This window comes from Salmo salar, chromosome 02, assembly GCF_965601325.2.
Source record: "Salmo salar chromosome 02, fSalSal1, whole genome shotgun sequence".
Taxonomy (NCBI): domain Eukaryota; kingdom Metazoa; phylum Chordata; class Actinopteri; order Salmoniformes; family Salmonidae; genus Salmo; species Salmo salar.
This window is the reverse complement of record NC_138292.1, coordinates 19,457,562-19,479,084: the sequence shown is the minus strand read 5'-3', so window position 1 is coordinate 19,479,084 and position 21,523 is coordinate 19,457,562. Positions and strand designations below refer to the sequence as shown.

The following is a 21,523-nucleotide window of genomic DNA, read 5'->3' as shown; positions in this document are numbered from 1 at the left end:
CAGGCAAGCAGGGTGTTAGACAGACAGACAGAGTGACAGACAGGCGAGCAGGGTGTTAGACAGACAGACAGACAGAGTGACAGACAGGCGAGCAGGGTGTTAGACAGGGGGAGGGAGTGACAGACAGGCGAGCAGGGTGTTAGACAGCGGGAGGGAGTGACAGACAGGCGAGCAGGGTGTTAGACAGACTAACAAAGTGACAGACAGGCGAGCAGGGTGTTAGACAGACAGAGTGACAGACAGGCGAGCAGGGTGTTAGACAGACTAACAGAGTGACAGACAGGTGAGCAGGGTGTTAGACAGACTAACAGAGTGACAGACAGGCGAGCAGGGTGTTAGACAGGGGGAGGGAGTGACAGACAGGCGAGCAGGGTGTTAGACAGGGGGAGGGAGTGACAGACAGGCGAGCAGGGTGTTAGACGGGGGAGGGAGTGACAGACAGGCGAGCAGGGTGTTAGACAGGGGGAGGGAGTGACAGACAGACGAGCAGGGTGTTAGACAGGGGGAGGGAGTGACAGACAGGCGAGCAGGGTGTTGGACAGGGGGAGGGAGTGACAGACAGGCGAGCAGGGTGTTAGACAGGGGGAGGGAGTGACAGACAGGCGAGCAGGGTGTTAGACAGGGGGAGGGAGTGACAGACAGGCGAGCAGGGTGTTAGACAGGGGGAGGGAGTGACAGACAGGCGAGCAGGGTGTTAGACAGGGGGAGGGAGTGACAGACAGGCGAGCAGGGTGTTAAACAGACAGACAGAGTGACAGACAGGCGAGCAGGGTGTTAGACAGGGGGAGGGAGTGTGAGAGAGAGAGCTCTTACTCAGCGCGGGTGGCAGCGGCGGAGCCTGGATGAGTTTTGGGGGGTCTGAGGTTTTCCTGGGGGGGATAGGGGGGTAGAGGAAGGGGTAGTAGAGGGGGGCGGCCAGGGCATGGAGGGTGTGAGAGCGGGGGAACAGGGGTGAGCTGAGGCAGGACGCGTCCAGGCCTGGAGGGGGGGCTCCAGAGCGATGGGGGGGGTCGAGAGCCCCGATGGGGGAGAGGCGGGGAGGAGCACCCCTGTGGATGGGACAGTTTTTGGGGTGGTAGAGGTACCAGGAGGGGAGCGGAGGGAGATCTTTAGAGGTTCTACTCTGGCCAGGGAGAGAGGTGTATGTGTGTGTGTCAGTGCAACCAAGGGAACCGACGGTGTGTGTTTTGGCATATTCCATCATCATCGCGTCAACGTTTTTATATGGGGTGGTGCAGCCTTGAGTGTGTGTGTCATTGCTGACGAGTGTGTGTGAGCCGGTGTGAGGCTGTTTATCAGTGGCGTTGGCGGTGCAGTACAGGGAGTCAAAGTTAGTGATGGATTCAGAGCCAAAGCCATACTCCAGCTTTTCTTTAGTCTTGGAGTCATTCACATAACGATACAAACTATCAATGTTGCTCTTGAAGTCCTTTCCAAAACGACGTGCAGAGCCTCCATCCTTCTTAAAATAGTCACTATAGCTATATCCAGAATCAATAGCATTCTTAGAATAAGTTCCATGGCTGTCTTCATTTAAATCTGTATGAGTGTATGGTGTAGCAAAGGGGTTAGATAACTGGGTAGTGTAGGGGTTAGGGGCCGTGGCTGTGGACTGGGTAGTGTAGGGGTTAGGGGCCGTGGCTGTGGACTGGGTAGTGTAGGGGTTAGGGGCCGTGGCTGTGGACTGGGTAGTGTAGGGGTTAGTGCCTACGGCTGTGGACTGGGTTTCAGTGTGGCTGTGAGGTTGGGTCCTGGGGACTGGTCTCGCATGAGCACCACAGTATCCTGGGCGGTAAGGGGGGATTACAGAGTGGAGGAAATAGGAGGAGGGCTGGGAGTGGGCCAGGGAGAGAGGGGGTGAGGACACTGCCCAGTCAAAAGGGGCAAAGGGCAGGAGGAGAGAAGGGAGAGGAGTATGAGTAACAGAGGCAGGTTGAGGTGGAAATGTGGATTTGAGGTGGACAAGGGGGGCATTCAGGGGGTAGGAGTGTGAGTAAGTGGTGTGTGGGTGGGGGGGCAGGTAGGGATAGTTGGGGTAGTTGGGGGCAGGTAGGGGTAGTTGGGGGCAGGTAGGGGTAGTTGGGGGTAGGTAGGGGTCGTTGGGGGCAGGTACGGGTAGTTGGGGGCAGGTAGGGGTAGTTGGGGGCAGGTTGGGGGCAGGTAGGGGTAGTTGGGGGTAGGTAGGGGTAGTTGGGGACAGGTAGGGGTAGTTGGGGGCAGGTAGGGGGAGTTGGGGCAGGTAGGGGTAGTTGGGGGCAGGTAGGGGGAGTTGGGGGCAGGTAGGGGGAGTTGGGGCAGGTAGGGGTAGTGGGGGGCAGGTAGGGGTAGTTGGGGGCAGGTTGGGGGCAGGTAGGGGTAGTTGGGGGTAGGTAGGGGTAGTTGGGGGCAGGTAGGGGTAGTTGGGGGCAGGTAGGGGTAGTTGGGGGTAGGTAGGGGTAGGTAGGGGTAGTTGGGGGCCGGAGGACAAGCGAAAGCGGAGAAGAGGGGAAGGTAAAGGAGAAGTAGAGCCATGGACAAATGTTGGAAGGACGGATAGGATAGAGGGATGAGAACAAGGAGAGGAGCAAAAATGTATGTTGCAAATAAATTGGGAGGAGAGAGAGAAATGGAGAGAATGTTAGTGTCTGTTGAGAGAAGAATGCAATGTAAACCAGTAGATCCCCACCACAACATGTAGTAACGCAGTACACCACCCAGTACCCACACAACAACATATGTCCAATAGTCTGACCCAACAGATGCACACAGACTGACCACAATACATGACAGAGTCAATGGAGGTGGTTCATGAACAGAGGAGTCAAAGTTCAGGTTTAGAGAAGCCTTTCTCTATTGTTTCCTAATCTCACAGTCGTTCACCATTATTTCAACCACGCCCAAACCTTTTTCCAGTGGTTTAAGCTAGTGGTTTCATGTTCTACTCTTCCGTCAGTGTGTATTCTGTATTATAAAATGTATATGTGCAGGTGACTGGCAAAGATGAGGTTATCACTGTCCATAGTTAGTGCCACTCTCTCTCTCTGTACAGTAGTGGTATGCTGTTCTCTCTCTCTGTACAGTAGTGGTATGCTGTTCTCTCTCTCTGTACAGTAGTGGTATGCTGTTCTCTCTCTCTCTCTCTCTCTGTACAGTAGTGGTATGCTGTTCTCTCTCTCTGTACAGTAGTGGTATGCTGTTCTCTCTCTCTCTCTCTCTCTCTCTGTACAGTAGTGGTATGCTGTTCTCTCTCTCTGTACAGTAGTGGTATGCTGTTCTCTCTCTCTGTACAGTAGTGGTATGCTGTTCTCTCTCTCTGTACAGTAGTGGTATGCTGTCCTCTCTCTCTGTACAGTAGTGGTATGCTGTTCTCTCTCTCTCTGTACAGTAGTGGTATGCTGTTCTCTCTCTCTCTCTCTCTCTGTACAGTAGTGGTATGCTGGTTTCTCTCTCTCTGTACAGTGGTGGTATGCTGTTCTCTCTCTCTGTACAGTAGTGGTATGCTGTCCTCTCTCTCTCTGTACAGTAGTGGTATGCTGTTCTCTCTCTCTGTACAGTAGTGGTATGGTATTCTCTCTCTCTCTGTACAGTAGTGGTATGCTGTTCTCTCTCTCTCTGTACAGTAGTGGTATGCTGTCCTCTCTCTCTCTGTACAGTAGTGGTATGCTGTTCTCTCTCTCTGTACAGTAGTGGTATGCTGTTCTCTCTCTCTGTACAGTAGTGGTATGCTGTTCTCTCTCTCTCTGTACAGTAGTGGTATGCTATTCTCTCTCTCTCTGTACAGTAGTGGTATGCTGTCCTCTCTCTCTCTCTGTACAGTAGTGGTATGCTGTTCTCTCTCTCTCTGTACAGTAGTGGTATATTGTTCTCTCTCTCTCTGTACAGTAGTGGTATGCTGTTCTCTCTCTGTACAGTAGTGGTATGCTGTCCTCTCTCTCTCTCTGTACAGTAGTGGTATGCTGTTCTCTCTCTCTCTCTCTATATATACAGTAGTGGTATGCTGTTTTCTCTCTCTGTACAGTAGTGGTATGCTGTCCTCTCTCTCTCTCTCTCTCTCTGTACAGTAGTGGTATGCTGTTTTCTCTCTCTATGTACAGTAGTGGTATGCTGTTTTCTCTCTCTCTGTACAGTAGTGGTATGCTGTTCTCTCTCTCTCTGTACAGTAGTGGTATGCTGTTCTCTCTCTCTCTCTGTACAGTAGTGGTATGCTGTCCTCTCTCTCTGTACAGTAGTGGTATGCTGTTCTCTCTCTCTGTACAGTAGTGGTATGCTGTTCTCTCTATGAACAGTAGTGGTATGCTGTCCTCTCTCTATGAACAGTAGTGGTATGCTGTTCTCTCTCTCTCTCTCTCTCTCTCTGTACAGTAGTGGTATGCTGTCCTCTCTCTCTGTACAGTAGTGGTATGCTGTCCTCTCTCTCTGTACAGTAGTGGTATGCTGTCCTCTCTCTCTGTACAGTAGTGGTATGCTGTTCTCTCTCTCTCTGTACAGTAGTGGTATGCTGTTCTCTCTCTGTACAGTAGTGGTATGCTGTTCTCTCTCTCTGTACAGTACAGTAGTGGTATGCTGTTCTCTCTCTCTGTACAGTAGTGGTATGCTGTTCTCTCTCTCTCTGTACAGTAGTGGTATGCTGTTCTCTCTCTCTCTGTACAGTAGTGGTATGCTGTTCTCTCTCTCTCTGTACAGTAGTGGTATGCTGTTCTCTCTCTCTATGTACAGTAGTGGTATGCTGTTCTCTCTCTGTACAGTAGTGGTATGCTGTTCTCTCTCTCTCTCTCTGTACAGTAGTGGTATGCTGTCCTCTCTCTCTGTACAGTAGTGGTATGCTGTTCTCTCTCTCTCTCTGTACAGTAGTGGTATGCTGTCCTCTCTCTCTGTACAGTAGTGGTATGCTGTTCTCTCTCTCTCTGTACAGTAGTGGTATGCTGTCATCTCTCTCTGTACAGTAGTGGTATGCTGTCCTCTCTCTCTGTACAGTAGTGGTATGCTGTTCTCTCTCTCTGTACAGTAGTGGTATGCTGTTCTCTCTCTCTCTGTACAGTAGTGGTATGCTGTTCTCTCTCTCTCTGTACAGTAGTGGTATGCTGTTCTCTCTCTCTGTAAAGTAGTGGTATGCTGTTCTCTCTCTCTGTAAAGTAGTGGTATGCTGTTCTCTCTCTCTCTGTACAGTAGTGGTATGCTGTTCTCTCTCTCTCTGTACAGTAGTGGTATGCTGTCCTCTCTCTCTCTGTACAGTAGTGGTATGCTGTCCTCCATCTTCACCTTCTCTCTCTCTCTCTCTCTCTCTTTCTTTCCCTCTCTCTAGCAGAGAAGAGTACCGTTGGTTACGCTGAGTCAGGCTATGGAGAGTTCTGTTCCTGCCTGGCTGCGCACTGTCTATCTCTCTGTCTCCTTGGAGATGATTGGATAATAGCCTATGCTGACCAGAAGTCCATTCTGCACAGAAATACATTGTCTCATTTAATATCACCGTGACAGAGAGATAGAGGCTCCACAGAGCGTGTTAACTACCATACCTTGGTTTAGCCTTGAGTTGATCTGGCTCTCTCTCAGATGCAGCCACACATTACACTTCCTGTTTTTTTTTGCGCTACTGTGAAATAAGTCTCTGCCATTGGTTGGTAGATGGAGCCCCTCCTCTTTGGTTCTTAAAGCTGTACACGCACACGTGACAAATAGTCTGGTCTGGATTGTATTATTTGTTTACAGTCTGTGGGTAGAAGTTGGCCCTACATAACCTAGGATAAGTTTATCCTACTGCTGTGACGAGCTGCCCATACATAACTCCTTCCACGTTGACAAATACCATACAACTTGGCTTTTACATACACACAGAGGGAAGCACACTACACACACATTCACACGCACACACACACATTCAGCATTTCTCCTGAAATGTACATTGTGACTTTGATTACAAAAATATATATTTCAGACAATAATCACACAATGAAATTACTTAATGTAAATTGTTCTCAAAACAATAAAGCTGTGTAATTGAAATACAGATGAATAGAGGTATTCAGCCCTTCAGCCTATGGAACTAAGAACTAGAGGTCGACCGATTAATCGGAATGGCCGATTAATTAGGGCCGATTTCAAGATTACATAATAATCAGTAATCTGCATTTTTTAACACCGATCATGGCCGATTACATTGCACTCCACGAGGAGACTGCGTGGCAGACTGACTACCTGTTATGCGAGTGCAGCAAGGAGCCAAGGTAAGGTGCTAGCTAGCATTAAACTTATCTTATAAAAAACAATCAATCTTAACATAATCACTAGTTAACTACACATGGTTGATGATATTACTAGTTTATCTAGCTTGTCCTGCGTTGCATATAACCGATGCGGTGCCTGTTAATTTATCATTGAATCACAGCCTACTTCGCCAAACGGTGATTTAACAAGCGCGTTGGCAAAAAAAGCACTGTCGTTGCACCAATGTGTACCAAACCATAAACATCAACGCCTTTCTTAAAATCAATACACAAGTATATATTTTTAAACCTGCATATTTAGTTAATATTGCCTGCTAACATGAATTTCTTTTAACTAGGGAAATTGTGTCACTTCTCTTGCGTTCTGTGCAACAGAGTCAGGGTATATGCAGCAGTTTGGGCCGCCTGGCTCGTTGCTAACTGCGTGAAGACCATTTCTTCCTAACAAAGACAGCCGACTTCGCCAAACGGGGGATGATTTAACAAAAGTGCATTTGCGAAAAAAGCACAATCGTTGCACGACTGTACCTAACCATAAACATCAATGCCTTTCTTAAAATCAATACACAGAAGTATATTTTTTTAAACCTGCATATTTAGTTAAAAGAAATCCAGGTTAGCAGGCAATATTAAACTAGGGAAATTGTGTAACTTCTCTTGCGTTAATTGCACGCAGTCAGGGTATATGCAACAGTTTGGGCCGAAAGGCTCATTGCGAACTAATTTTCCAGAATTTTACGTAATTATGACATAACATTGAAGGTTGTGCAATGTAACAGCAATATTTAGACTTAGGGATGCCACCAGTTAGATAAAAATACGGACCGGTTTCGTATTTCAATGAAAGAATAAACGTTTTGTTTTCGAAATGATAGTTTCCGGATTTGACCATATTAATGACCAAAGGCTCGTATTTCTGTGTGTTATTATACACTGCTCAAAAAAATAAAGGGAACACTAAAATAACACATCCTAGATCTGAATGAATGAAATAATCTTATTAAATACTTTTTTCTTTACATAGTTGAATGTGCTGACAACAAAAATCACACAAAAATAATCAATGGAAATCCAATTTATCAACCCATAGAGGTCTGGATTTGGAGTCACACTCAAAATTAAAGTGGAAAACCACACTACAGGCTGATCCAACTTTGATGTAATGTCCTTAAAACAAGTCAAAATGAGGCTCAGTAGTGTGTGTGGCCTCCACGTGCCTGTATGACCTCCCTACATCGCCTGGGCATGCTCCTGATGAGGTGGCGGATGGTCTCCTGAGGAATCTCCTCCCAGACCTGGACTAAAGCATCCGCCAACTCCTGGACAGTCTGTGGTGCAACGTGGCGTTGGTGGATGGAGCGAGACATGATGTCCCAGATGTGTTCAATTGGATTCAGGTCTGGGGAACGGGCGGTCCATAGCATCAATGCCTTCCTCTTGCAGGAACTGCTGACACACTCCAGCCACATGAGGTCTAGCATTGTCTTGCATTAGGAGGAACCCAGGGCCAACCACACCAGCATATGGTCTCACAAGGGGTCTGAGGATCTCATCCCGGTACCTAATGGCAGTCAGGCTACCTCTGGCGAGCACATGGAGGGCTGTGCGGCCCCCCAAAGAAATGCCACCCCACACCATGACTGACCCACCGCCAAACCGGTCATGCTGGAGGATGTTGCAGGCAGCAGAACGTTCTCCAAGGCGTCTCCAGACTCTGTCACGTGCTCAGTGTGAACCTGCTTTCATCTGTGAAGAGCACAGGGCGCCAGTGGGGAATTTGCCAATCTTGGTGTTCTCTGGCAAATGCCAAACGTCCTGCACGGTGTTGGGCTGTAAGCACAACCCCCACCTATGGACGTCGGGCCCTCATACCACCCTCATGGAGTCTGTTTCTGACCGTTTGAGCAGACACATGCACATTTGTGGCCTGCTGGAGGTCATTTTGCAGGGCTCTGGCAGTGCTCCTCCTGCTGGGTTGTTGCCCTCCTACGGCCTCCTCCATGTCTCCTGATGTACTGGCCTGTCTCCTGGTAGCGCCTCCATGCTCTGGACACTACGCTGACAGACACAGCAAACCTTCTTGCTACAGCTCGCATTGATGTGCCATCCTGGATGAGCTGCACTACCTGAGCCACTTGTGTGGGTTGTAGACTCGGTCTCATGCTACCACTAGAGTGAAAGCACCGCCAGCATTCAAAAGTGACCAAAACGTCAGCCAGGAAGCATAGGAACTGAGAAGTGGTCTGTGGTCACCACCTGCAGAACCACTCCTTTATTGGGGGTGTCTTGCTAATTGCCTATAATTTCCACCTGTTGTCTATTCCATTTGCACAATAGTATGTGAAATTTATTGTCAATCAGTGTTGCTTCCTAAGTGGACAGTTTGATTTCACAGAAGTGTGATTGACTTGGAGTTACATTGTGTTGTTTAAGTGTTCCCTTTATTTTTTTTAGCAGTGTATTATAATTAAGTCTATGATTTGATAGAGCAGTCTGACTGAGCGGTGGTAGGCAGCAGCAGGCTTGTAAGCATTCATTCAAACAGCACTTTACTGCGTTTGCCAGCAGCTCTTAGCTGTGCTTCTAGCATTGCGCTGTTTATGACTTCAAGCCTATCAACTCCAGAGATTAGGCTGGCAGTACTAAAGTACCTATTAGAACATCCAATAGTCAAAGGTATATGAAATACAAATGGTATAGAGAGAAATAGTCCTATAATAACTACAACCTAAAACTTCTTACCTGGGAATATTGAAGACTCATGTTAAAAGGAACCACCAACTTTCATATGTTCTCATGTTCTGAGCAAGGAACTTAAACATTAGCTTTTTTACATGGCACATATTGCACTTCCTTCTCCAAACTTTGTTTTTGCATTATTTAAACCAAATTGAACATGTTTCATTATTTATTTCAGACTAAATTGATTTTATTAATGTAGTATATTAAGTTAAAATAAAAGCGTTCATTGTTCATTATTATTATTGTTCAGTATTGTTGTAATTGTCATTATCTCTCTCTCTCTCTCTCTCTCTCCATCTCCGTCTATGTCAGCCTCTCTCTCTCTATATATATATATATATATATATATAAATAGGGCGATTAATCGGCAGCGGGGTTTTTTGGTCCTCCGATAATCGGTATCGGTATTAAAAAAATCACAATCGGTCGACCTCTACTAAGAACCACTCTAAAGGTAGCCTATAGTATGAGTAATCAGATTTGAGCTGAATCTCAGCCACTCTGGGATGGGGAGAACAGTCTGGAAAAAAGAAAGATGGAAGATAGAGGAGAAAGGAGTGAGTGAGAGGTCAAGGACAGAAGAGAGACAGGAGGAGGTAGGCAACAAAACATGAACCGATGACTCACCAGATAGTGGAGAGAGAGAAGGCATAATAGAGGGAAGGGGAGACCGAGAGAACGGGGTACAGTGTATAAACAGTGAAAAGGATAGAAAGAGAATGAGGGAGGAGGAATGAGACAGAAAGAGGAAAAGAGATAGAAAGAGGAAGAGAGATATACAGAGAGAGAGAGCTAGAGGGAGATGGGGAGAGAGAGAGAGAGAGAGAGAGAGAGAGAGGGAGATGGGGAGAGGGGAAGAGAGAGAGAGAGAGAGAGAGAGAGAGGGTGAGCTAGAGGGAGATAGAGAGGAGATGGGGAGAGAGAGAAGGAGATGGGGAGAGAGAGAGAGAGATGGGGGAGAGAGAGATGGGGAGAGGGAGAGAGAGATGGGGGAGAGAGAGAGAGAGAGAGAGAGAGAGAGAGAGAGAGAGAGAGAGAGAGAGAGAGAGTGAGCTAGAGGGAGATGGAGAGAGAGAGAGGAGATGGGGAGAGAGAGATGGGGAGAGAGAGAGAGAGAGAGATGGGGGAGAGAGAGATGGGGAGAGAGAGAGAGAGAGAGAGAGAGAGAGAGAGAGAGAGAGAGAGAGAGAGAGGGTGAGCTAGAGGGAGATGGAGAGAGAGAGAGGGGCTGACATAGACGGAGATGGAGAGAGGGAGAGATAGCTGTGGGTACTCCATTGCTTCCCCCCAGGCTGCAGATTGGATGAATAATTTAATAAGGCAGTGATGACATCACACCAGGCCCACAGGAAGCACTGAAGAGATTCCACCATCTCTTCCTCCCTCTCTGTCTCCCTCTCCCACTCTGCCCCATACACTTACCTGTCCATCCCTGAAAAAGAATGAGTGCAGCCCATCTAATCCTTTCCATCTCCTTCATCTATCTGTCCATCCTAGATAGAAACTACATTGCACTGCACCCATCTATGTATGTATCTCTATCTTGTTCCCCCTTATTTCTCTTTCCCTCTACTCTGGAATGCGGGGGATTCTCCCGTGTTTTTGTCACCCTTCTCTCTGCTGGTTTAGTTTTTATTCCCAAGAGAGGACACAGTTTCAGATGTGGTGTTGTGTACATAATATTAGATGGAAGGTGGCTACAGTGAATACTGTAGTTTGTTACTACCTCCACATTTTCACCCCAAATCAGCACCTCAAAGTCAACAACTAGGCCTATAGTCATCATCATCATCTAACTCACCTGTAGTTCTTGACTCCCAGGTTCTTCCTCCATCAGCTGTTCCTCTCACCTCCACCTCTTCTTCCTCTACCTCTTCTTTCCTCTTTTCTCCCTCCTCTTTTCTCTGTCCATCCATCCTCCACAGGTTCCCTTCACTGGCTGAGCACCCAATCTGCTGCGAGGGACATAACTCGGGTTGTCCAATCGCATCCTCTGCTTTCTGGAACATTTCCCTAAAAGCAGCCAATGAGGTGAGGGGAGGTGGTTGCAGGAAGGTGGCCTGGGCCTGGGAGGTGTACTCCCATTGGATTCCGTCGCTGTCCGTCTTTTCCCTCCTCCACTTGAGGTTGTAGAGGAAGTCAGGGTCAGGGGTTATGACTGTGGGATCAGGATCCGGTTCAGTTATTAGTTGGTAGGCCGGGGAGCTGTGTTTGCTACGGTTACGCAGTTCCTTGAAGGTCATCACTTTTGAACCCGACCCTGACGTTGACCCAGATGACGACGTTGACCCGGAAGTAGATTTCTTCAGGGTTTCCTCATTGGATTTTCTAACTTCCAAGGGCGGGTTCAGGGTTTCACCATCGGGGGAGAAAGCCATGAGCCAATCAAATCGCTCTGGGCGTAAAGAGTTGGCGAGAAGGGTGCAAACCTTGAGGGGGGGCAGGGTAGGGGGGACAGGGGGTAAGGGACGCGGGGGAGGAGCGGGAGGGATTTCCGAGAGCACAGGGGAATATTTGAAAGTCTCAAAGTTAACATTGTTAGAGGTGTTGGTATTGCCAGTGCTGTAGTAGGGGTCAGATGCTAGGCTAACGTTAGCCCCAAACCCACTGTTTCTCTTCCTCCTTCTCGCCATGTCAGTGAAAGACGTGGTTCTAAACACATCTCTGCTCTCCTCTTTCTCTCCCTCATCCTCCTTTACTCCTCCAAATATATCAGTCTCTCTATCCCTCTCCACCCCTGACCTCCCTCCTCCATCTCTCCATCCATCCACAGCCAACCCATCTATATCATACTGCTCCTTAGCCCTCTCCTCTTTTCTCCTCATCCCTCTATCTTGTGTCTGTCCAGGCCTGGAGGTGTGGTGGGTCTCCCCCGCTCCCTCCTCCTCCAGTCCCCCCACACAAACCCCCAGCTCTGGGCTGAGTTTCAGGAGCTCAGCCTGGGTCAGTCCTGCTAGCACCAGTAGCTTACGGATCTCATCATCCAACGCATGGAAAGAGGGAGGGGGAGGGATGGCAGGGGGGGTGGCGGAGTTGGAGATGGAAATGGTGGGAGCAGGGGGGAGAGGAGGAGGGCGAGAGGTGGGAGGGGGGAGGGACAGGGGGGTCTTCCCGCATCCTGCTTGGAGGGTGGCGAGACGCTGAGCCTCCTTACGGGCTAGGTGCTTCCTCCGAGGGGGGGGGGATGGGGGGAGTGGAGGAGGGGAGGGAGAATGGGAGAGGGGAAGATTTGTAGAGAGTAAAGTAAGGGATGGGCTGACAGAGAAGAGGAGGGTGGACGGAGCGTGGGGAAGGAGGGAGGGCCTTCTCACACCTGAAGGTGTAGAAAGTGGGGGATGAGGATGGAGAGGTGCAGACAGAGACGGAGGGGGTGATGTCACGGCTGATGTTGATGTAGGTGTGGAGTTCAGAGTTCACGCTGGCATAGCGGGCAGGGGGTTTGGGGGGTCTCGGTGGGGGCTCTATGGGCGAAGAGGTCTCTGATTGTGAGACCAGGGGCTCGTCACAGTCTGAAGGTGCTGTCAGATCCACTCCAGCATCAGAGAACTCCTGGGAATCTCCCAACGACCCTCCCCGGCCCTTATACAGCTTCCAAGACATATCCACGTTCCCCATCTCATCCAGAACATCAGAGAGATCCTCCTTGCCCAGATCACCTAGATCCAGTCCCTTCTCATGGAGCCTGGCGATGTGGGCCAGCTTCACCTGCCTGTTGACACTCTCCAGTCGGTCCAGGTGATCCAGTCGATCCCTCAGTAGATCCCCCTGAGGATCCCCCTCCAGGTCCCAGCGAGCCACCTGAATCACCTGGCTAAAGCGCTCCATCTTTCCAAAGTCTCCCACTGACTCCAGGAAGTCCAGGAGGCCTAGTTTGGCGACCTCTGACCCTAAGCCTGTCTGACCTTTGACCCCCAGGTAGTCAGAGGAGGAGGGGGAGGCGGGGGCGGAGGGGTAGCCCTCGTCTGGGGAGCAGGCGTGTGGGGGGGAGGAAGGGCAACGAGAGACAGAGGGGGGTTTGGGGTTGAGGAGCAGGACTGGGGGTGAACGGGAGGCTGGGTAGCGTTCAGGAACGTGAATGAGAGTGTGGTCCTGAGAGATTAACAGATCAGCGTTCCCCTTGTGGCCAGAGGACGAGAGAGAGATGGAGAGATCGGCGCAGTCTGACTCCAGATCGGAGCAGGAGCTGATGGAAGTGGAGGATGAGGAGGTGGAGGAGGTCAGGGAGAGATCCAGGAGAGAGGGAGGGAAGTCACAGCACGATGGGACCAATGTGTCATCATCATCATCATCATCATCATCATCATCATCATCAACACTGTTTTCTTCTTCCTCCTCCGTTTCTTTCTTGTTATCCATCTCTTCCTCCTCTGTTTCTTTCTTGTTATCCATCTCTTCCTCCATTTCTTTCTTGTTATCCATCTCTTCCTCCTCTGTTTCTTTCTTGTTATCCATCTCTTCCTCCGTTTCTTTCTTGTTATCCATCTCTTCCTCCATTTCTTTCTTGTTATCCATCTCTTCCTCTGTTTCTTTCTTGTTATCCATCTCTTCCTCCTCTGTTTCTTTCTTGTTATCCATCTCTTCCTCCGTTTCTTTCTTGTTATCCATCTCTTCCTCCATTTCTTTCTTGTTATCCATCTCTTCCTCTGTTTCTTTCTTGTTATCTATGACCACATCTGTGTTCTTGTTAACATCTGCATTCTCCTCATCTTTTATTCCTTTCTCCAGTTCCAGGCCATTAGGGGGGCAGGCCGGGGCCAGGACCTGAGGCTGGGGCCTGGTCTGAGAGGGGCTGGCCTGTGTCTTGGTCTTGCCCCCTGTCCCCTCCTGTCTCTGGGGTAGCAGGGGAGGTGGTGGAGGGGGCTGAAGCTTCAGCTGCTGTCTGATGGAGATGGTATTGTTGTTGTTGTGGTTGTGGTTGAACAGACTGTTATTGTCCTGGGGGGAATGGCCGTCGCAGCACAGACAAGGCAGGCTGGGTTCATTACAGTTGGGGTCCAGATGAGGAAGAAGAGGAAGAGGAGGAGGAGGAGGGGCGCGTTTGGACACAGCTGCTGCTGCACGGACACTTTTGGGTTTGGGTTTGGTCGTAGAGAGGGGAGCTGTGTTTCTCTGTAAGCCCAATCTGGGGGCACGAGGCTGGACCCCCACCCTGGTCCTGGAAGACTCGGGGGTCGCTTTGGTGGAGCGCCGAGGAGAGGAAATGGTGTTCATGTTTTTGTCTTCCCTCTGGGAAACAGGACCGTGTGTCTTTGGTTCCGCTGCGGTGGTGGTCCGCCTGCTCGTGTCGATGCGACGAGGCCTCGAGGGCGGAGCGAAGGTTCGGCTAGAGGAGTGCATTTTAGGAATAATAGTTTTCTAATTGTCAATTATTTCTGTTTCTATAGAAACAGGGGTTCTGTTTTCTATCTAAAACATGACGGTCACATCTTGGCTTGACTCCAAAGATCCTGCAACATCAAAAGAGACTTGCAGTCAATAGAGGCACAGCAGATAATAGAGATGAGAGGAGTCTGTGCTTCCATGTTCCTCTAACTGCACAAGGGAGCAGCTTGTTCTTGTTCATAAGAAATCTTAGAAGTTAAATCATCCCCTGGTTTGTTCCATATATCTATTGGGCTTTTCTGCTGTATAATTACCTCATCAGTGCTGGGACTAGTTAGATGAAAATTAAATCCATCTCTCCTCTCCTCCCTCCCTCTCTCTCTCTATATAAACAGACAGACACGTGTACACACACACACACACACACACACACCTAAATTCAATGTCAGTGATAAGAGAGGAGATCTCCATGAAAACAGTTGGGAACTAATGAAGGATTATTGTCATCCTTCAGCATCCCAGTCTACTCTGAGATTCAGCTTGATGGAGTGATGATGTTAAACCCTTGAGAAAGGATGTACTGTAACTCTCACTCGCTCTCTGACAAATAGGTGAAGTATAGGCCATGTAAATTGAATCGTGAGAAATCAAAATGAACTATCTCAATTCTAAGCTTATTTGCGTTAAAATAAATGTTGACGGAAATTATTTACACAGGAAGCAACCAAATATCACACCGTCAACCTCTCAGTCATTGATCTTCCTACTGTATTTGCTTTGCCAAATGTGTTCTTGCCAAGTGTTTCAGGAACTAGGTCGCTTATATTGCCTCTAACATAAAACCGTTGATGCAAGTTGTATCTATTTAATAAATCTTTCTAGACCCTTGAATGTATTCGATGGGTAAAAGTCATGTATTTTTTGTTGACATTTATTTTAACTAGGCACGTCAGTTAAGAACAAATTATTATTTACAATGACGGCCTAGGAACAGTCGGTTAACTTGTTCAGGGGCAGAACGACAGATTTTTACCTTGTCAGCTCGGGGATTCGATCTGGTTACTGGCCCTACGCTCTAACCACTAGGCTACCTGCTGCCCCCAATATATAGCCTAGTACAAACATCTTTAGTAAACAAGATCAAATGATTTAGAGCAGAAAATCCTCAATTGCGCAATGACTAAGGTGCAGGCTGTCTTTTAAAAGCCATCCACTGCCCAGGCTAAACACACTGCTCATATTCCTCCACAGCAGCAGCACCGTGCCCTTCACATCAAACCGGGAGAAGAAGGTAGGCCCATATAAATCAGAACCTGAACAGCGCTTAGATCGGGCCTGGGACACGTCGCCCTGTTCAGAACCGTTAGAATAACGCCCCGTAACCGCAGAGCACATCATCTGCTGGATTTTCGGTATTTACCATCGGATTTACCGACCTGAAGTGGCGGATGGAGACCGTGGAGAGGGGGAGGGAGAGGAGGAGGGGAGAGGAGAGGGGGAGGGAGAGGAAGAGGGGAGGGGAGGGGAGAGGAGGAGGAGGGGGTACCTCAAGCCGCATCGTCCTGACACAGCCACCACCCGCTACTAATGACAAAATGTATCGCAATTGTTATTAAATGAACTATAACATGCCTATGTCTGTCATTCTAGTAAACAACCGTAAGCTATAAATCAAGACAACGGCTATTCAAATTGGTTATCTGGATCTGGGGATGTGGGCAGGGGTTGAAAGCATAGCAAAACATATAGCCTAGATCTCGGTACATAGAGAGCATTTGGTCAACAACACCTATAATCATATGATTGTGAGATATTTGACTCACCATCGGCTCGGTTGAGGAGAAGATGGAGATGCTGGAGCCCGTTCTCGGTAAACGGATGCGAGCGCACGCAACCCCGTCCGACCAACGGACAGCCTCTCTAAGGGTTAAAGCGAGATCTCGCTCCTCTCGCGACCACCTTATCTTTCGTCATCCGCCTATTTCTCTAGCTCCTCCGCCGGGAACACACCCCTCTTCTGCCTCACCAATCAATCTCCCTCTCTGTTCATGTCAGCTCCTTCCATCCCCCAGCCTTCCCTTCCTCCCTCCAAGAAGAAGACAATCACTACGGAATCTTCTACCGTATTCTCTTTTATCCGCCATCATACTCCCTCCATCTTTATAATTCTCTTTCATTCTCAGTGGTAAAAGCACATGCTGTATAGTAGTCTGTTCACACTGATGAGCAAGACAGGGCTATACTGTTTCCCTATTAAACACAGGAACCGTGAAAAACACACTCATTGTCTTTATGAATCATGATGGAAAGCCATACAGTGTTAGAGCTCGCTGTACTTTATATTGTTTTCCACTAAAGTTCTGAATACCAAACCCATGTTGGTCACATTTCTTTATTAAAAGCAATAAGATGCCATATTGTCAGCAGCAGGTAGATGTACAGTAGTAATTAGACAGAAAGAGATGATTACACAGAGGGAGATAGAGAAAACAAAATACAAAGACAGAACATGGTGTGAGAGACAGTAGGATTGTTCCTTTCAGGAAGCTCCTGCTCTATAGACTGCACTCTACTAAACCACTCGGGCCGGTAGAGACCAGAGCACTCGGCCGGTAGAGACCAGAGCACTCGGCCGGTAGAGACCAGACGCACTCGGGCCGGTAGAGACCAGACGCACTCGGGCCGGTAGAGACCAGAGCACTCGGGCCGGTAGAGACCAGAGCACTCGGGCCGGTAGAGACCAGAGCACTCGGGCCGGTAGAGACCAGAGCACTCGGGCCGGTAGAGACCAGACGCACTCGGGCCGGTAGAGACCAGACGCACTCGGGCCGGTAGAGACCAGAGCACTCGGGCCGGTAGAGACCAGAGCACTCGGGCCGGTAGAGACCAGAGCACTCGGGCCGGTAGAGACCAGAGCACTCGGGCCGGTAGAGACCAGAGCACTCGGGCCGGTAGAGACCAGAGCACTCGGGCCGGTAGAGACCAGAGCACTCGGGCCGGTAGAGACCAGAGCACTCGGGCCGGTAGAGACCAGAGCACTCGGGCCGGTAGAGACCAGAGCACTCGGCCGGTAGAGACCAGAGCACTCTGCTAAACAGGGCCCAAGGTTGCCATCCTGATTGATGTGATCATCAACCAATAATGTCACTCCCTGCCGTCATCATCAAATCCACAGGATTCTAGAGCAGACAGCTCCTAACAGTGACATGATGTCATACTCACGTCATCATCAATAAATAAAGAGATTGATACAGAGACAGACATACTTTTTTGATGACATGATATTCCCAGTTTGAGTAATCAGTTATTCTGTACATAATTGAAAATCATATTATGGAGAAAAGAAAGTGGGCACACAGGGGTCCTTGAAGACCAGGTTTAAGACTGACTGGCCAAATCGCAACCAGGATCACTCACAGTCCAAACTAAAGCCTTGTTCTATTTAGGTCCCTAGACCCTTAACCTAACCCAGGGCTCTCCAACCCTGTTCCTGGAGAGCTACCCTCCTGTAGGTTTCCACTCTTATTACAATCAGGTGCGTTAGATTAGGGTTGGAGCGAAAACCTACAGGATGGAAGCTCTCCAGGACCAGGGTTGGAGAGTCCTGCCCTAGCCCTTAACCCCATGGTGTTCACTGAAGGGGTAGGAGCAGGGGACCGAAATGGAAGCAGCCACACCAACTAGCCCTCCTCAGTCCAGCTACAGTGCAACACACACTAAATAAAAACAGTCCCCTCATCATAGTCTTCACTTGTTTCTCTTGTAGATTTTCTTGGCGAAGTTGAGGAAAACTGCGTGTGGAAGGTTTTGGGCGTGACGCGCGATGAGTTTCTGTAAGCGCTGATAGCTGTCGCCTTCGTATTGGTGGTACAGGGTGGGCATCTGTAGGGTGTTGTACAGTGCTTTCACCTTCTCCACACTCACACTGTCATGCCGACCATAACATGACTGGAAGAGGAAAATAAAATAAAAGTGAATTATTCCTCACCAGAGATAGTCTAGTCAGAGCAGTTTACTGTATTGAGCTATGTAAAGAAGTTAATAAATGCATTCAATCCTCCATCCATCATGGTTTGATGTGTTTATGGTCAACTGTTCATGGTTGACCTCTCACCTCCAGCTCTGCCCTTTGTTCCGGGGTCATGACCCCTAGAGCGGTCACCACCAGCCAGCCGCATTTGTTGTCCTGGATGTCTGTTCCAATCTTCCCCGTCACCGCCGGGTCGCCATAGCAATCCAGGTAGTCATCCTGGCAACAGAGAAGCATTGTAAAACAATGCTGTTATGACATTGTTTGTGTGTGTGTGTGTGTGTGTGTGTGTGTGTGTGTGTGTGTGTGTGTGTGTGTGTGTGTGTGTGTGTGTGTGTGTGTGTGTGTGTGTGTGTGTGTGTGTGTGTGTGTGTGTGTGTGTGTGTGTGTGTGTGTGTCAGTCTCATAGAATTACTGTGGTCTCACCTGTATCTGGAAGAACTCTCCCATCTCCAGTAAGATGTGCTTGGCGTTGTTGTGTTCCTCTTCACTGTCGATGCCCGCCTGGGAATTATTCAGAAAGAGATACTCCATTTCTATAAGTTACAGTTTCTGCACCTTGTATAATGAGACTGACCAGACATTACAACACTAAACACTCACCATGTACATGGCTGCTGCCACAGGGAGGTAGAAGGAGTAGAAGGCAGTCTTGTACTTTACTATGGCCTTATATCTGACACACAGGGAGAGGGAGGGAGAAAGAATAAAGATTATACCCTTCCAAACCCCAACAGCCATACACTCATTCTGTCAACAACACCCAATCACCTGTACCTTAAATCTCCATATACCCCTCCATCTCTATATCCCCCCTCTCTCTCTCTTACAAACCTCTCCATGGTGAAGCGGTTGAGGTCTATTTGACCAGGAGGAGCGGTCATCAGGTCCAGTGCCTGGCCCAGCTCTGTCTGGAAGGACGTCTGAAACACACAGGGACAGAGAAACAATAGTCAGCTACAGCACAAGAGTCAGCTGTGTGTGTGTGTGTGTGTGTGTGTGTGTGTGTGTGTACCTCAGTGAAGAGCTCCAATAGGTGTACATAGTAGGGCTGTGCCCTGCAGTGTCTGCGCAGTAGTCTGTAGATGGATCCCTCCAGGAGGAAGGAATCATTGATGGCATCCAGACCCACTCTCTCCTGAGAAACAACAGCCATGTTACTGACTGAGCAAACCCTTCAAACCCTACTACGTTAACAGGGACACATGGTGTTGTTGGCAGGTGATGCAATATGGAAGTTGATGTAAGCTTACAGTTAGTTTTGGGTAAACCAGTTGGCTGACCATAACAATGCTTTTAGATTAGACTACAATTCTTGTGTGAGCGATAACATTAGTCAGTCTCACCCTCTTGTACCAGCAGGGCTGACCTCGCCGAGTCACTGAAGCATCCATGATGTCATCAGCTACCAGGAAGAACGCCTGGAGCTGAGAGAGAGAGAGGAGAGAGAGAGAGAGAAATAAAAAGTCAGCGTTAGTCACTTCACTGTGGTACCTCAGCAAAGTGCTAATTGATGCAATAACTGAGTGTGTGTCTCTCACCAGCTCAATGCACCAGCCAACTAGCAGGGCCCTTCGCACAGCATCCTGGGTCAGCTCAGTGGGAGGAACAAGCTCCCTCAAAGAGCCAATCACAGACAGACCTCTGTTTCTTTTTCCTCCAGGAGTGTTGTAATGCAACACCTAAGAGAAAGAGAGACAGAGAAATAGAGATGAGTTGTATGGCATCTTTGCACATCTCAATTTCTCAAATCAAACTAGCAACTACCCCTAGACACTTCTCATAGATCTGAAGGAGAAATACTTTTTTTTAACTTCCTATAGTGGTCTCACAACCCCTACACACCCAAACACAACACACCCTACCTCTCGGAGTCTGTTGAGAGCGTCAGTGAGGACAGAGTCTGTGAGGTCCTGCTCTGTGAGCTCAGTCACCAGCTCCTCAAACTGGGCTTCAAACAGCTGTGGGTCTGACTGCACTGCCCCCGAGTGGTGGGTCCCGTTGCTGCAACTACTGTCACCCTGAGAGCAGAGGACATTTCAGATTGTGAGGGAAAGGCAAGAAGGAGATAGAAAACAACAGCATTAGTTTCCAAAGCATCACATGTTAATACAAGGTCTGGTTTGTGCTTATCCCCCCCCCCCCCCAAAAAAAAAATGCTTACACAGAAACATAGTTCACAGTGTCAACGACAACAACTCTCAGTTTGTTAGCTAACAGTACTAAGTTAGTTGGTTATACCAATGTAGCTAACTAACTAAAACTGTAAGCTCATTACACACACAAGCAGAAAGGGTGAACATCTTTACAGCAAACTGCACAACTACAGTAAATGACAGCTAGCAACATCCCAGCGGTGCTGTCAGCAGTAGCTTCAACAGTCTGTTCTCTGCAGTAATGTGACGAATTTGAGGTGAAACTATAGCTAACAGTCTGTGTTCACTATCTCGAAAGACCCAGATAAACAAAGTCTAATAATAGAGATGACCCACTAACATGAGTAAAAATAGCAAGTTACCTTGGCTAGAATACGACTAGCTACCTAACGTTACCTAGCTACTGTAGACAGAGCTTAGTCTCCAGATAGTAAACTTGTCTGGCTAGACATTCACGACACAGAGCGATATCAAGCCTGAAAGTTAGATCCCTTTCATAAATAGATAACTAGATAAGCAATTTCACACTAGGTTGATATCTGCTGTCCTTCTTACCATGATTATCTTGTCCTTGCTCGTAGTGACAGTCTGTTTGGCAAATCCCTCTTCACTGGTGTTTCTTTACCTGTCAAATGGGAGAGTACGACGCACGCAGAATTTAGTAATTCGGTATATTGTAGTTTTTCACCACAATGGCGTTAATTTTACCGCTTAGCTTAGGAACTAAACGTCCCGACAGCCTTCGCGAGTGATGGCAGGGCCGTGGGACCACAAGGCTTCATATGACATCGAGCCTTTTGATTCGATAACGCCATCGAACCAGGATGGGCTTTCGGGCTGACTAACCAATAGAAATCCGGAAGAGGAGGAGTTTAGATGGGGGGACATGTCTGATGTTCAGAGAGTTTTGTGGTGAAAGGAACTGCCCTCAAAATATGTACATTAACCCAATCAATTGCTTAGCATGAGTTAGAGGTTTCTTTGCTAATAGTCTAATACATGAAACAATATATAATATGCAACATTAAATCTGTGGTTCATAAGAACAGAATAAAATGGAATAGCGCATTTCT

General features: G+C 48.4%; 2 protein-coding genes across 4 annotated transcripts in view; both read right to left on the bottom strand.

Annotated features, from left to right (window-relative positions):
- Positions 1-16,341, bottom strand: part of LOC106605797 (uncharacterized) — a 29,288-nt gene extending 12,947 nt beyond the window's left edge. The window contains 4 exon segments of the mRNA XM_082960521.1: positions 814-1,866; positions 10,744-12,160; positions 12,162-14,389; positions 16,088-16,341. Coding sequence (XP_082816647.1) covers positions 814-1,866; positions 10,744-12,160; positions 12,162-14,279 — 4,588 coding nt within the window. The 5' untranslated portion in view covers positions 14,280-14,389; positions 16,088-16,341.
- Positions 16,342-16,640: 299 nt separating this feature from the next.
- On the bottom strand, positions 16,641-21,267 carry fpps (Farnesyl pyrophosphate synthetase). Of its 3 annotated transcripts, NM_001140378.1 has the most exon segments (11): positions 16,641-16,884; positions 16,958-18,212; positions 18,379-18,513; positions 18,721-18,798; positions 18,898-18,970; positions 19,129-19,217; positions 19,310-19,432; positions 19,641-19,721; positions 19,836-19,976; positions 20,160-20,315; positions 21,006-21,066. In NM_001140378.1, coding segments are annotated over 10 exon segments (1,080 nt in total). In that variant the 5' UTR covers positions 21,009-21,066; the 3' UTR covers positions 16,641-16,884; positions 16,958-18,011.
- Positions 21,268-21,523: the final 256 nt, after the last annotated feature.